Source organism: Protopterus annectens, chromosome 2.part1 (genome assembly GCF_019279795.1).
Source record: "Protopterus annectens isolate FY-2018-M chromosome 2.part1, PAN1.0, whole genome shotgun sequence".
In the NCBI taxonomy this organism is placed as follows: Eukaryota; Metazoa; Chordata; order Ceratodontiformes; family Protopteridae; genus Protopterus; species Protopterus annectens.
In genome coordinates this window covers 1,640,046,177-1,640,062,266 of record NC_056729.1, presented here as the reverse complement: position 1 = coordinate 1,640,062,266, position 16,090 = coordinate 1,640,046,177, and the positions used below count along the sequence as shown (strand labels likewise).

Below are 16,090 nucleotides of genomic sequence, written 5' to 3'. Positions count from 1 at the left end.
GTGTCAGTAACTGATCTACCTGGCATGGGAATAAAACCTACAACCTTCGGTAGATAAGTGTGCCACCTGTTGCATCACTGACACCTCTGATGAATATTGCAATTGCTTTTTTTTTTGTTGCAGGGGGAGTAATTCTCCCTGCACCTCCACAGGGTACACCTCATCCCTGGACTTTTATATACCAACTCCAATGTCACACAACAGTGGAAAAAAAAAGCAAATTCCACTGATGGTGGAAGTAGTTTCAGTAAACAGTATTCACGCTTTTTTGTGTTTGCCAAAATTACCTTCAAAGTGACATGTTCCCAAACTATACTAGCACTTGATCAGAGTGGAGGGTCCAAACACCAATACAGAGTTTGACCCTCATGATAGTTCAAGTTAAAAAATGAAAGAACCTCGACCAAATAAATCATCTCTGGAGCTAGATATGAGGGGTGATGTTCATTGGTAAGAACTTCTTGACTGTACAATCTGCCCCACCATTCTGCAATTATTGTCCAAAAACCTGATGACATTTTCAGCAAGATTTGAACCAGCAAACTCATGTAAGTGGATGTTTGTTGAAATTTTTTGTGATTGAGTTAGGACTCCACAAAACCTTCACCCCCTAAACTAATAACTTCAAAAACACTGCAAAACACTGAAGTAATTAAAAAGAAAAACGATTAAGCTTCATAATTCAAGTCCAAATGAACGTCAGTTAAGCCGATAAACTTGTACTACAGTTGGACTCATCCTGCTAAAAAGGTGGGTTAAAACAACTATTTGGGCTTATCTGCCCTCACCCACCCAAAAAGGCAGGGTCCAGATCAGCTTGTCAACTGAATAAAAACTTTATAATGGACTAGACCTATTGGCAATGAAACCTAGTCTTCGGACTGGGAATGCCATCTCAGTAAGGAATCTGAAATTGTGAATAAGGTTAGAAAATATCACCTAGGTCCAAATGGTTCTAAACCTAGACTGCCTGAACATGGAGGTTTGTTTACTACTCTGGAATTATCGACTGGGTAAGGCCTCAGACAGGTGCTGGGAGACTAGAATGCCCACTGGTAGCTGTCAGTTGCACTAGTAAATGACAGGGATATGATCACCTCAATGTGCCTGTGACTTGGAGAATGGACTACTGCTTTAGTCATGGAAAGTCAGATTATACCCCCAAAATTGGAAAGAGATAAGCTTTTCTTAACTCATTACATCTGGGTAACATCTCCAGGTGTATCTGCAGTTAACTCCTACTGACGCCTCTAAGCATCAAATAGTGTTTGTTCATATTTGCATCAATAATTCCAAAACCATGTTATGCACAAGGTTTTAAAAGATTTCATCTTACAGCGTATACAACGGCAAACTCAACTGCATTAATAGTTGACCTGTCTAGTGCAGGTAAATAGATAGTGACTGTTATTTTTATGATATTAATTTATTTAGGTGTAATTTTTAATTTTTTCAAAATATCTCAACAACCAAGTAATACAGAACTCCTTAGCCTCATATGAAAGCTCTCAGCTAGATGAATAAAATGCTGCTGACAGTATGTATGCATCTTGAGTGGTTGTCAAGATATTGTAAGTTGTTTACAAAATATTACAAATATAATAGTTATTGTGTCTACTGTGACTTATAAAATTCGGTTTAAGACCTAGAACCTATGGAATACTACCACTATAAAAATACTTTCTGCTGAAGAGTTTGCCATTTATACTTCTTTCATAACCCCTATGGTTCCTGAAGTATGAACATTTGTTTGAAATGTGCAGACATAACTTGATTCTGTCAAAAGGTTTAGGCTCCACCCACTGGAAGTTACAGTGCAAACCTCCTGAGATCCATTGGAGTGAACGAGTTAAGCACCCCTAAGTACTGTTATGATTGGGCCCCACATGAAGGAGTAACAGTGGACACTACTGGCCAGCAAAGAAAAGCAGCAGAATGTAAAACAGCTTTAAAAGCGATTATAAACAGAAACTGTGGCAGTATGAAATAACAGTTTTTAAAGCCAGTCATTTTTTAGCAGGACACTTCATTGCTGCCTGTTGCATGTTTTGACAGTGCTACACTGTTAACAGTTTTCAAAGGCATTGAAAGCTGGTTTATGCTACTGCGCATTTTTATTACGTGTTCTCAGATGCCGGGATTCAGCTCTTGGATTTCACTGTGAATGTGAAATACAAATAACAGAACTACACAAATGAAAGCCATGTTCAGAAACACAAGACTGTCCATATAAGTACTCACTGTTATGCAACTGTCTGACAAAGGTCAATGAGCGAATTTAAAGCCATGTCATCAAACCCAAGGCCATGTGTTTTTGGCATTCAGATTACTTGATGAGATATCAGGATTGATCACAACCTACTAGTAACTCAGGTCAGCCAGCTATGGCACTAGATGAACAGTCTTGGAAATTCCAAACATACTGAGGGTACCCTGGAATACATAGTAGATACTTCTGTCTGGGTGAATTACAAATCCAGCTTCCAAAAGAGCTTCTCTGTTGCAACTGGTAGGTAAATGACATAGTGTCCAATGGACCTTTAAGCTCAGCCATTAAGATGCCAATCAGCTGGGGCCAAAAACTGGTTAGACTTTGTCATGCAGGTAACCCTAGGACACCAGCTTTGAGGGAAGCTGTTAAGAAAAAGAAAAAGCCCTTTCATGCAGTTCTGGGGGGGGGAGGGTAATCTGTATTTGGCTTACTAACAGGCCAGGATGGCAACAGCAGCAGCTATGGTATGTGTTAAAGCTAACAGGAAGATGTAGCAGATGTTTGGGTAAGTCACTGAGAATGACATTTGGAATCCAACTCAAAGTGGGGATAGGGGCAACAATGTAGAGCTTGACTGCTGCCCAGAATTTTTTTGGGTTGTTTATATGTTTAGTCTGTATATTTTGGTAGAAAGAGATTTTGTCTGTTTTGATAAGTTGTTTAGCTTTGTTGCGCAGTTCCATGTACTTTTGTTTATCTAACTGGGATTTGCTTTTACGATGGTTTGTCCATGCCTTGTTTCTATTTTTGAGGAATGTTTTAGTATCTAAAGTTTGCCAGGGGGCATGTTTAGTTTTAATTCTTGTGGTTCTTTGGGGGGGGGGGGGGCATGATGATTAAGTATTGAAATATAGTACTGCTTCATCGAGGGCTAAGTTTTTTAGGGGGTCCAGTTGCACTTTAGGTCATTATTAAAGATAAATAGGTTAAAGTGTTATTTGTTCCTAATTTCACGCACAATTACTTGGGTCGGTTGGGGAGTTTTACTTCTTAGTAGAAATGTAGTGTCTGGCAAACATCCAGCTTGGGATATTAGGAAAGGATGTGATACAAGTATCCAGTATAGTACAGACGGGTGTTTGGTTCTCTTGTCTGTTTCTAGTTGGGGAAGTTATAAGTTGCGTTAGTCCGTGTAAACTGATGTGTAAGAAAGGGTTCTGACTACAACAATTGTGCCAATCAATATTAAGGCCACCTAATAGGATATTTTCCTGGGGGAAGGAGTCAGCTATTCAATCTAGGAGTCTTTCTGTAATAGGCATATTGTTGCCTGGAGGAATGTAGCATTCTATAATATTAATGTGCTTGTTTTGGTGAGGGCGAGTTCAATGTTATCTAGGTCTGGGGGTGTGACTGCTAGTTTTTCTAGGATGAGGTGATTTTTTGTATAGTGTGGCTACTCCCCCACCCCTTTTACCTACTCTGTCACTGCGGATTATATTTTAGCCTGGTGCATTGATTACATTATCATGGATTTCAGGCTTTAGCCAGGTCTCAGTCAGTATCACAATATCTGGATGATAAAAGGAGAGTACGGCATGGAGGTCGTGGACTTTGTTTGAGATACGTCTAACATTTAGATGTATGATGAGGAGTGAGTATTTGGGTCCATGGAGTAGGGTATAATTCAGGTCGGGATTAGTGTGTCTAGATGTAGTGGACCTGGGTTGGGATGTATGTCACCACAGCGTATGAGTGCTGTTTACAGGTGTAAATACAATCTAAATAGCTTATTAATGTTTTTATGTGTTTTAGCTTAGTGCGGGAATGTCTATGTGATAGGTGTCTCTTATGTATGAGATGGTGGATAAGGGTGGTTGGGTAGAGGTATGGTGCTAGTTGGGTGTAAAGTATGGGGTTTGGAATGTTGAGGGATATAACTTTAGGATGATTAGTCTGTGATTAATTTGGATTTGATAACTGATAATGGAGGTTAGCAGTATTAGGGAAGAGATATAAATAGTATATATTAGGAGTTGTGGATGTGAGGGTGTTGATAGGGAAATCATGATGTAGGTTAGTTAGGTTAATTAGGGTGTTATAGGGAGAGGGTAGGGTGGGGGGGTGTTGAGTATTAATAAGAGGTGTACTGAAGCCTAATTGGATGGATGATATGATAGGTTGGGGTGGTAAGGTGTTGGTGTGGTATATAGGTATAAAGGCAATTGATGTGGGGGTGAGTGGCAATGGGGGTAGGGTAGGGGAGTGGAGTGAGCCTGAGCGTAGCAAGGGCGAGCGGAGCGGGGACAAATCGAGCCTCCTGTGCTTACTAAAAAAATAATCAATCAGGGATAGCTTGTGCTATCTACCATGCAGATAAGTTCCTTTTACAATTTAACAGCTAATATTGCCAAATGGACTTCCTTATGGTTAATCCTGTCACACAGCAACTTTGATAACAGTACTATGTTTTGTGCTGGCTTGCTTTAGGTATGGAGTAGGGTAAAAACGGGGAGTGCTAGAGGAGATCTAGTAAAAAAAAAAAAAAAAAAGGACTTTTACATTTGGAAATAGTCAATTTATAAGATCGGATATCTTGGGATCTGCTGCCATCTGGTGGCTAAAGTGGGGAAGCATGTACCTCAATGGTGAATAGGTCTAAGTAAAAAGGGCAAGATTCTTATACGGGTAGTAAAAATTGTCGTGCGACTGTGCTAGCCAGTGGTAAAGGTTACATATATTTAATACTCAAGAAGTAGTAAAACCTACACTTCACAATTTCTGTACAATATAGATGTCCTTGCAGATAGAGGGAGGTTATGTGGTATATTCCAGTCAGGAGAGTTAGAAGGATTTGGGTTCAGTTCAGTAGGAGACCATCCACTTCTAATCTGAAGCTATTGCTAGCTGTAAGAGAGGAAAAAGTACATTAGGAGAAAACTACACCACTAAAAAAGTATTCTGAGTCAGTAAAGTAATCCTTAATGAGACTAGGCTACGTCACTAACACTCATAGGTCAATGGGTGTGAGCAAGTAACTAACTCCTAACGATGGGCTGTCAGGCATACCAGATATGTAACTGACATTGCTGAGCTTTGTTCTAACAGTATATGTTCAAAATCTGATATGAGAATAAACAGTCAAAACAAATGAAAATACAGGGTAATAATGACAACATGAAATATGCATCTTTGTGGCCTATTTTATGATCTTTACCTGAAGAAGCTGACAGCAATTATGCTCTAAACTGATTGAGTAGAAAATCAGCACCTCTAAATTACAGATTAGGATTCTCTACAAATAAAAGTTGAGCATTCTCTGCAAAGGCAGCTACTTAATGTGTGAAAGTTAAAAGATCTCTGTACCTTCATGAATATGGATAAACACAAGCAGGAGACTGAACACTGGATGGATGTAGAGAAAGGAATACAAAAACAGCTGTAGCGGCAGCTGTACCATACCGCAGTGTTGCTAAAGTGAGAAATTAATTAACATATCACACTTAACAGAAAGCAGACTTAGTACAACATGCAAATGAGTGTTTTTCTTTTTTTTTTATTAAAATGCTGTTTTTGTGCCATTGCTTTTAAACTTTTTTTCATAAATACTATTTCATCAAGTTTGTACAGTACTATTATGCCAAGCAGCTGCCTTAATTATAACTTAAAAATTAATAAAAATACCCCAAAGCTAATGGACATGAACCTTATAAAACAATATTTGTATAATACATACATTAGCTATTTACTGCACAACACGAAGGACACCAAATATACATATATATAAATATATACAGAACTAAATGAACTTGTATCATCTTTCCAGCATATAAATATATTCAAAATGCAGTTCACAGCTTTCCCAATTCAAGCATTTTAAATAGGTCTTTTTTCCCTAAAGAGAACTATTAACAGAACAGTGTTCTGCCAAATATGATGGTCAGTAAAAACAGAATCAAAAGTACAGTTAAACAGCCAACCTACTGAGGAACAACATTTCCCTATAGCTACTGCAGTTTCTGGCACAACAGTATTTTTTACATGGGAAATATAGCCCCTCACACATTTCTGTAGTTTTGTTTCTATGCAGTAAAGCAGTCTGCTATTTGTATAAAACCTTTAGTGATGTTTATGCATTAAAAATTTACTCAATGAATTAAGCCAATAAGTAAGGACATAAAATGAAGAGTGCTGGATTTAACTACAATTCAGTAACAAACTTTAGCAGTGTTAGCTACTGTCTATATGCATGACATTTAAAGACCAGGAAGCAGGACAGGATTTCAATGCAGTACTAAAGAAAAGTACATTTCTGCAAACTTATCTTGTCATTTAAGCAGGTAAGTTCATAAAATTCCAGTTTACAGAATACATTTTCCAAAATGCATCACTGCTGTATAAAAAGTGCAGAAAAAAATGGCGTAGACAAAGTCTCAAAGTTTGCTTGCTCCATGAATTCATTGCACAGCTCGTCAGAAGAATCCATAATAAATTAGACATGAAGAGTTTCCAAGCTAGTTTTATGTTTTAATCTTGTGCAAGTAAAACAGTTTTCCCAGAATAAGATCTGATGCAAATGTGACACTAATGACACAGCAAACTGCAGTATTTTATCTGTACTCAGAGAGAAATGCCCTCTAGTTCCAGCAAAGCAGTTATTTATAATTCATCTTCACCAGCAGGTTCAGTGCATCCAGATGTCTTGTGCACCTTCTTGTTACAGATAAAGCAAGCTCAGGTTTCCCTTGCACCATTATGGCAGCTGTGCTTTCATTAACCACTTGTAGGGACACTGCACATTAATGTCTCCACCCTCTGTCTACACTCCACAGGTAATTAAGTGGCAAGCCAAATATTAAGGAACACCGTCTTTCCTCTGGCAGCACTGAGATGGTGGGACATTCCAGTCATAGATATATGAAAGCCTTAGTTTCACTTCTTCCTTACAAAGTTTTCCATCTTTTGTTAGGGTCTGATGTTTTTCAAGCATATCTTCAATGCTCTGTTTATGGGTCACAATGTATTTATTGTTGCAACCACGAGATTTGTATTCAGTATCAAAACGGGGATCATGAACACGACGGACATCAACTGGTGCTAGCCATGCCCCTAGTGAAACATCCTCATTCTGCCAGAACTTCAAGAAGTCCTTATTAATTCTTACATAATGTACTAGGTCTGCAGACAAAACGTAACCACCACCAAGAGCATAAGGCAAGTAATAGTCGCAAAGAACCCATGTACTCTCCTTCCACTTCCCTCCAGATTTGACCCTACCCCTGCCAGAGAAGAATCCCCAATAAAGCTTCTTTGATTCCTTCACCTGAAGTTCGTCTTTAATGACATCCAGTCTTGCAAAAGTGTCATCATCTGCTTTTAAAACAAACTTAAAGTCAACATGCAAGTCTAGCCAAGAGTACATATGAACAATCTTGTTAGTTAGATTCTCGTAAGAGTCTTTCAAGTCTGGCAGTAGTAAAAGATCATGGTACCTGGCATTCTCTAGCTCAAGATTTTGAAGATCTTCTTGTAACAAACCACTCACACCTACTACAAATCTACAAAGAATATCTGGATCGCGCTTTGACAGCCATGTGCTTCTAATGATGCTCCTCCGTTCTGTATACTTTGGTCCAGTTGTTATCAGCACTACTAGAAAAGCAGTGTGCTCTTTGGGTTTGTCAGTGTTTTGCAAGTTCCTCTTCTCTGCCTGACATGGTAAACCAGATCCTGGGGACTTCAGAGTTTCTGACGTACACTTAGCCAGGTACAGAAGGACCACAGCAAACAGTGAAATACTGCCGATGCCCAGAGCAGTTTTATGACGACAAACAAGACGAAGCAAGTTCATTGTGCAGAGTTCTGGAGGGGGTGTGAACTGCAAGATGAAAATACATACTATTAAATACAAATATTCAAAACCAGCCGCAGGTAAAATCATACTACAGATCATGAAGAAAGACAAAGCAAACAAGGAGCATCATAAAATGCAACCAAACAGAAGATTTTTTTCAAAATCAAATGAAACTGATTACATGCTGTTAATGACTAATTTTCTATAATTGAACAAGGTTACAGGAATTTTTTTTTATCTGCCATTTTAATTAAAGGTCATTTCCTGAATATGCACAAGTTTTCAACCTTTGCTCTTGATGACGCCGGACTTGCTACAATCCTGTGAAAAATTTAACACATATTTTTAAGGTCTACTTGGGTGTTTGTAACCAAGCCAGAAAACAATTAGAAGTTTCAAAACATACAACCGGACCAAAATAAAAAACACTAAATCAGTAAATATCCCAGTAATAAAATCTTAAACTCAAACAGCGCTGGTTAACAGATACAAAGCACAACACAATTCAAAGCTAAGAAAAGTGGGAAAAATTTTCCAGCAGTTACATAAAATGGAATACTAATTAACTCCAGCATATCATTCTACACACCTACTTTTTTGAGAGATAAATTAATAAGCTGTCAAATTTTGCTCTTGGAGTTTAAGAAAATATTCAGAAATGATTAAAAAATCAAATCAGACACCAACCCATGAATTATTCTTGAAGTAAACATAATAAAATACAAACAATTCCCAAATCTGGATGGAAAATACAAGAAAGTACAGTTGTATAAAATCTTACCATAATGGTAGATGTCCTTCTCTTCACTGCTGCAGTGATTCATTACATGAGTGATTCCCTGCCAAGAGCAGCCTGATGTCCGGCCAGTACACCAAAGCCTTTAAGGTTTCCTTAAGATACACCATACGTCACACGTATGCTCCTTGCGTAGCATAGCTGAGGGCACAACAGCTCCAATATGAATGCCAGTTCAAGGAAAAGACAGGTAATCAGTACATCCTGAAGAGAAATAGACCAGGAGGCGGAGGGAGGGAGTGAATACTGCAACAGTGAAGATAAGGATATCTACCATTATGATAAGATTTTACACAACTGTACAACGTCCTTCCATTTCACTATTGCAGTATTCATTACAAGAGGGAGTGTGCTAAAGCTCAGGAAGAAACTTGGGAGGAGGGAACAGCAGAGCCCACTAGTAAGCCATGAAAGATGTCCCTAGCAAAACCAGCTCTAGCTCTGGAGATTCCATACAACTTGTAGTGCTTGGTAAAATATGCAGAGAAGTCCAGGTAACTGCCTCAAGAATAGAGTTAGTATTCAAACCCCTGAAAAAAGCACCACAAGAAACCACAGCCCTAGTAGAATGAGCCTTAACATAAAAAGGAAGGCTTTTACCATGAAAGGAATCACAAAAAGAAAGCTTTTGATTACCTAGAAGAAATAGTTTGCTTGGATACAGCTAATCCCAAGGACCTGAGATGAAAGGAAACAGAGCTTATCAGATTTCCTAATAGTCTTAGTCTTATCCAAATAAAATCTGAGTTGTCTATGCACATCTAACATGTGCAGCACCTTCTCACTGGCAGATTGCAGAGAAGGGACAACTCATTCACCATGTTGGGCATAAAAGAAGGATTAGTACGCAAGGGCACCTTTTCCTTATGAAGCACCAAAAAAAGAAGGACAAGCCATGAGGGCTTGAAGCTCAGATACCCGTCTGGCAAAAGGACTAACAAAAGTACAGTTTTCCCACAGCAATGTTGCAAGGAAGCTGAAACTGCAGGCTCAAAAAGAGCTGAAGTCAATTTTTCCAAAACAACATTAAGATCCCAAGGAGGAGGAACAGGCTTCTTGGGAGGCCTAATATGAAAGACGTTTTTTAGGAATTGTTTAGTCTCAAATCTAGAAGCTAAATGAGGAGATAAAGTCAGACAAGCAGAGATAGCTGATAAGTGGCCTTAACAGAAGAATAAGCCAATCCAGCATTGAGCAATTCACACAGATAAGAGAGAACTAACGGAACAGCCACAGAAAACTGATCCAGACTATGAAAAAGACACCAAACAGAAAACCTCTTCCATTTGGATAAGTAGAATGTCCTGCTAGTAGTGGGGTTTCTGGCTTCCTGCAGGCCCCTACACACGTCCTCAGAAAGAAGGTGTCTATGTGGAATCAAAATCTTATCACCCACAGTGTCAATTGAAGAGTGGACAGGTGGGGATGGATGAAAGATCCCTTGTCCTGTGTGAGCACATCCACCCTGTGAGATAACAAGTGATGACTGCCCTTGGCTAAATGCAGAAGAGGGAACCAACACTGTCTCAGCCAAAAGGTAGTCACCAAACAGATTTTGGTAGCTTCCTGTAGAATTTTGAACAGGACTTTTGGAAGGAGGGGAAGGGGAGGGGAAGCATAAAGAAACAACCCCTTCCAAGAGAAAGAGAGGGCATCCACCTTTCACACAAGAGGACCTGGGACTCTGGCACAAAACAGAAGTTGTCTGTTCAGAGGGGAAGCAAAAACATCTATTTGGAGGTAATCCTGCTGGTGGGCAATGTCCAGAAACACATCCCTGTGAAACATCCATTCATGGGATTCAGTTAAGGACCTGCTCATATTGTCTTCTGTAGATGAGTGTGTGATATACCTTTAAGAAGTTTTCCAGTCAGTAGGCATGTGCTTATAAGTACTGAGCATGTGCAAGCAAGAGTGCCACTTTGAGTGAGCAGCCAGAGTGAGAGAATGTATGTGTGTAGTTAAGTCAGGTCAGTTAGTTAGTTCATTTAAGTTTAATGTTCCTGCTATCCATCTTGATGTGTTAGCACTTAAACGATCACCCAAGCCTCATTGTCTTATTCAGATATACAAAACAAGTGATATCTGCCACAATGTGGAAGACATCAGGCAACACCTCAAGGAAAGTTGGCAGTGCCATGATTGCTCCCCAGGCTAGTGAAAGCGGATAACACATACATACAAAATCTAGAGCACTTAATAATAGTTTTCAATCTTACTCACAAACACTGGCTAATCTACAATGTATGTACTGTACCTGTGTACTATGTATGCATTCTACCTATGTTCCAAATTTCATCTGTATACCACAAATCTATTAATTCCCTTTATTTTTAAAATTAATATTTTTTTGTTTGTTCTCTCCACTGTAACTGTTTATGTGCCGCATACCACTGTAAAAACATGTCTCCTGTAATTTGTGTGTATACTGATCATGTCTAAATAACTAAATGTGTCTGTAATTTTTCTTTGTGGAGCTTTTCTCCCCGGGCCTCTGGTGAAAAAGGGCCTTTTCGGCTCAGACACCCCCGGTTAACAAATGTAAAATAAAATAAATAAATAAAATGTTTTGACCCGAGGGAGTGTAAACTGCCTGGAGTCACTTGGTACTGGACCACAAAATCTCATACAAGGAGTGCCAACCGGCACGGATAAGATCTTGCCCCGTTTGTTTACATACCACATCACTGTGGCATTGTCTGTAAATACCTTGAAAGGTCTAGGGAAGGAAAAGGATGAAAAGCCTGAAGCACCATTAGAAGAGCGCTCATCTCTTTGATACTGATGTGCTCTTTCTGTAGAAGAGGCAACCACATGCCCTGCACTTTTAGGGAGCCAAAAGCTGCTCTCCAATTCATATCTGAAGTGTCTGTAAATAGCTCCTGACAGGGAAGAGGGTGACGAAAGGGGAGCCCTGGATTCAGAGACAACTTCAGGATCCACCAGTGATGTTTCTTCTTGAGACAAGACAGAAAAAGAACTACGAAATATAGGGGATGCACATGTTAAAGCCAAACTGACTCCAGAAACCACTGAAACTTTCTCATGTGGAGTTTGGCTAGAGGGACCATAGGGATGGTGGACGTCGTGAATCCTAGAGCTCTCAAACTCCCTGGCTTTAATAGAGACTAGAAGAAGAAGAGTTTGAAAGAAAGAAATGAGTGGCAAGGCCTTGGGAGGAGGCAGGGATGCCAGCAAAGGGAATGCCTGGATCATGCACCTCAAAAAACACTGTCTTGAGAAAGAGTCAAAAAGACTTTTTGAAGTTTACTGTAAACTCCAGGCTTTGCAGCAAGAAATGGCAAGATGAAGGTTTTTGCAACAGGATCTCTGGAGAGGTCGTCCAAGTAAGGAAATACTTGGATCAATCACAGGAGTGAGGCACTTGGTGAATACCCATGGGGCAGTATAAAGAACAAAGGGCAAAGTAGAGAACTGAAAATGCCAGGAAGCAGAGAAATGTAAAATCTTCCTGAAAAGGGGTGGGATCGGGACATGGAGAGAAGCATCCTTGAGATCCAGAGACAACATATAGGCCTGAGGAAGCAGAAGAGGAACCAAAGCCTGAAGGGATAACACTCGAAAGGAGAGCACATTCAGAAAAGTGTTTAGATGACAAAGGTCTAGAATTGGTCTCCCTCTTTTCTGGGTACTAGAAACATCCTGGAGTAAAACCCCCTACCTCTCTGGGACACACAGACCTCCTGAATGGTACCCAGAGTCAAAAGGTCTCAAAGCACCTCTGGAAAGAAAGAGTTGTTCCTGGGGGGTTGAGAAATACCCATAAAAGGGGGAAGGGATTTCCAAACCATGAAACAGCCCTGGTGAATAACAGACAGGACCCAGGAATCTTGACTAATCTGATGCCAAACAGGGAGAAGGAGAGAGAGGGACAGGGAGTGAGAGGAAGAGGGAAAAGGAGAAAGGGGGGGGGGGCAGGCAAACAGAAAGAGGAAAGTGGCTGGGCAGAATAGGATAGTCAGACAGCATGTGGTTTATTCAGAAAAGGAGACTTCTGAGGCACTTAAGTCCAAGCAGCCTTAGCAGGAGGAGCCCACTTGTCACTCTTTTTACCCTTAGGAGGAAGGCAAGATTACATGCAAACAAATGCTGGCTTACTGGGATAGTTTCTCTGAAATTTAGGCACAAGAGAGACAAACATATTTAAGTTCCTGTAAAGCCTTGTCCTTATCCTAAAGGGACTTATGCAGAGCAGCAGCAGCTTCAACAAACAAGTGTTTATTATCAAGAGGAACATAATTCAACTTAGCCTTAATATCATCAGACAAAGGTTGAAGCTGAAGCCTAGAATACCATCTCATCACGGACTGAAAAGCAGCAGCCCTAGAGGGAGTATCTTTTGCATCATAACTACACCTGATGGAATGATGAGCCACCTGGGAGGAAGTTCCTAACAGGAAAAGAGCAGAACTTTTTCCCTCAGAGTCTGGAAGATCAGAAATAACCTGACAAGCCTGAGAGAGGACAGCCAACACACATATGGGTCTGATAATTAACATCCCTGAAAGCCAAAGTGGCACAGGTATAAAAGTTCTTGCCTAGCCCTTCCATGGTCCTGCTATCTTTATCAGAGGGTAGCAACTTGGGAGAAAGAAGCAATTGTGAGTGCTTGTCAAAAGCTACATACAACACCAAGGGCTCAGCAGAAGGACACTTGTACAAAAAGTTACAGTCCTTGGGCACCCTAGAGTCCAGGTTTCTTGGGAGCAGGGGGCTGAGAAGTATTAGAAAGTGCATCCAACAAGGCAGCCAAAACTGGAGGAACAGCAGAACGTTTAGGAAATTCCATCTGCAGTAACTCATAGCATCTTTTATGTACCTGAGAAACCTGAGCACAATCACATTTAAAGAACTCCATCATCCTGGAGATAATGTCCCCCAAAAGAAATCTGTTCAAAGGGAGTATCATGACTGGAGTATGGGTCAGAGGTAGAGGAAACTACCAAGGGAGGGGGAATCTGAGAAGAGTAAGCAAGGGATTCCTCATCCAAATTCAGCGCCTCCTCAGAAGGATCCTGTTTCCTGGGTCTTTTTGGAGTAGAAGACCAAGGTGGGGCTGGAACAGAAACTCCCCGAGGAAGTTTCAATGCCATTAACCACTAAACAAACCCTGAGTAAAGGACTGCCATTCACTTTGCGGATCACTGGGAGCAGGAGTGACATGCCTTATCTTTTGCTTTTTCTTCAATGGGATGTCCACCTTATAAAATTTGGAAGGCTCTAACCCAGGACAGCATTCAATGATGGTAGCAGAGACTTCTTTGGTGACTAAAATTTGAGGAACACCCCCCCCCCAGGCCCCTTTTCAGCCATGATTCCCACTAACCATCCAAAATGGACGTCTGCAATGCCTCCTCAGACATGCTTAAAGTCAGATCCCTGACAGCTTCCAACCCGGTTGTGCAGAGGAATCAAATGATGAAGCTGGGCAAACCCTCCGGGCATTCCCTTGCTTCAGGAGAGATGTTTGGCAAAGCCTGAACAGCAGAAGATTCTGGCATAGGCTTCTTGGCCTTCTTCACTGACTGCTGTCCCTCTGAGCAGAAGTACCCCCCATTATGTTTTTCATAAGGAACTTAAGAATTTACCTTTCAAGACAGAGCACCAGAAAAGGGAGTCTGCTAGAAAGGGTTTTAGGTACAAAGGCCTGACGGATGGAAAAGGACTTGTGGTCAAAGAAGACACTGATAATGGCAGTCTTTATGGGAAATCGTTCTCTTACACTGGCACTCACCCTTCTTGGACGACATGAAACCCCACAAGCAACAATAAACATAAATAAAAAAGAACTCCAATAGGGCACTTATCTGCAATGGCTTGGCAAACCAGCAACAGAACGGGTGTTCAGACAGATGATCAAGCGATGGCATTTGGACTGGAGGCAAAGAAGTTCTGAGAATGGTACTTCCGGATGTAACCTTTATGCCCTGTGTTACACAAGGAGCATACGTATGACATACTACATACCTTAAGGCTTTGGTATAATGGCAGGACAACCGGCCACCCTTGGCAGGGATCCCTAATGTAATGAATACTGCAACAGTGAAATGGAAGGACATCTTCAGAGACTAGTACATTTTGAATATTTGTCTGTAAAACTGAACTAGAAAATCTAACATGGTACAGTACTTTTTTTTTTTTTTTTTTTTTTGCTGCTGCTACTGACTGCAGGTCCTGCCTACCCCTACAGTCACAGTCTACAAATTCCCTATCATCCTGGAAGCTCTTATATGTGTCATGCACAAGCAGGGTCTCCCTACTACTAGAAAAGCACCTGATCGTGGAGTCTCCCTCCCCTGCCAAACTACATGTTGAGGTTAACAGAGCTACAGTCCCTGTCAAGCAAAGAAGATGGGGCAGAAAAGAATGGTTATACTGGAGCCTGCAGCATTTTTCTTCACCCATAAGGTCCTTCCCCCAAATGCTGATGACATTAGGCTGGGCGGAGGCCCATATGTCAGTTATGTCTGCTTCATCCTTCTGATCCCCAAGCCCTAACATCCCCTCTCAGAGCACAGAGCTCTGGGAGGAATGCCTAGCATAGCCACTGCCTCACAGAACAGGCAAACCCATCCACCTTGCCAGTACTGCCAGACACTTCAGATGTTAATGAAATTTGGGTCATGAGTCATAGTCAGAGCTTTATTCCTCTGTGCCACCAGGCTAGCATCTACAGTACATACAATTCTGGCAAATCCAAAAAAATATATATAACATGTTAAGTGTATGTTGATCTATCAAAATACAAAAGCATCAAGAGTCAAGTGACTGATGCCAGCAGTTTGAAAATGCAAAAAAGTGCAAAGAAAAAAAAAAGAGAAAAGGTTTACAAACGGAGAAGATTTCCTTTGGAGGTCTAATCACCACAACTCAAGGTACAATTGGTCTGAACAGTAGTCATGTTTCAGATAGGTTTTTTCTTGGGTAACTTCCAAGATTAGGGTTAACATACATTAGTAAGGTGGTACAAGGTGGTGATACCCACATTACTAATATGCGATAACACTAACCCTGCAACATCCATCCATCCACAACCCCTTGCGAGCGTAAATGTAAAGGACTGTTACACTGCCTTTCTGACAGTGCTCACTAAGTGCTTTATGGCTTTGAAAGCCAGCAAAACACACAGAAAAAAAAATAAAAAAAGTCAACTCTCGAAGTGCATTCTTTGCCATCCATGCCTCAAACTCATAACATGGCATCCAAG

The 16,090-nt window shown here is 40.6% G+C and overlaps 1 protein-coding gene across 3 annotated transcripts in view; it reads right to left on the bottom strand.

Annotated features, from left to right (window-relative positions):
* Positions 1 to 5,748: 5,748 nt before the first annotated feature.
* Positions 5,749 to 16,090, bottom strand: part of B3GALT6 (beta-1,3-galactosyltransferase 6) — a 297,363-nt gene continuing 287,021 nt past the window's right edge. For all 3 annotated transcript variants that reach the window (XM_044063070.1, XM_044063073.1, XM_044063071.1), the window contains one exon: positions 5,749 to 8,090. In XM_044063070.1, coding sequence (XP_043919005.1) covers positions 7,068 to 8,063 — 996 coding nt within the window. In that variant the 5' untranslated portion in view covers positions 8,064 to 8,090 and the 3' untranslated portion in view covers positions 5,749 to 7,067. The remainder of the gene's footprint in view (positions 8,091 to 16,090) is intronic.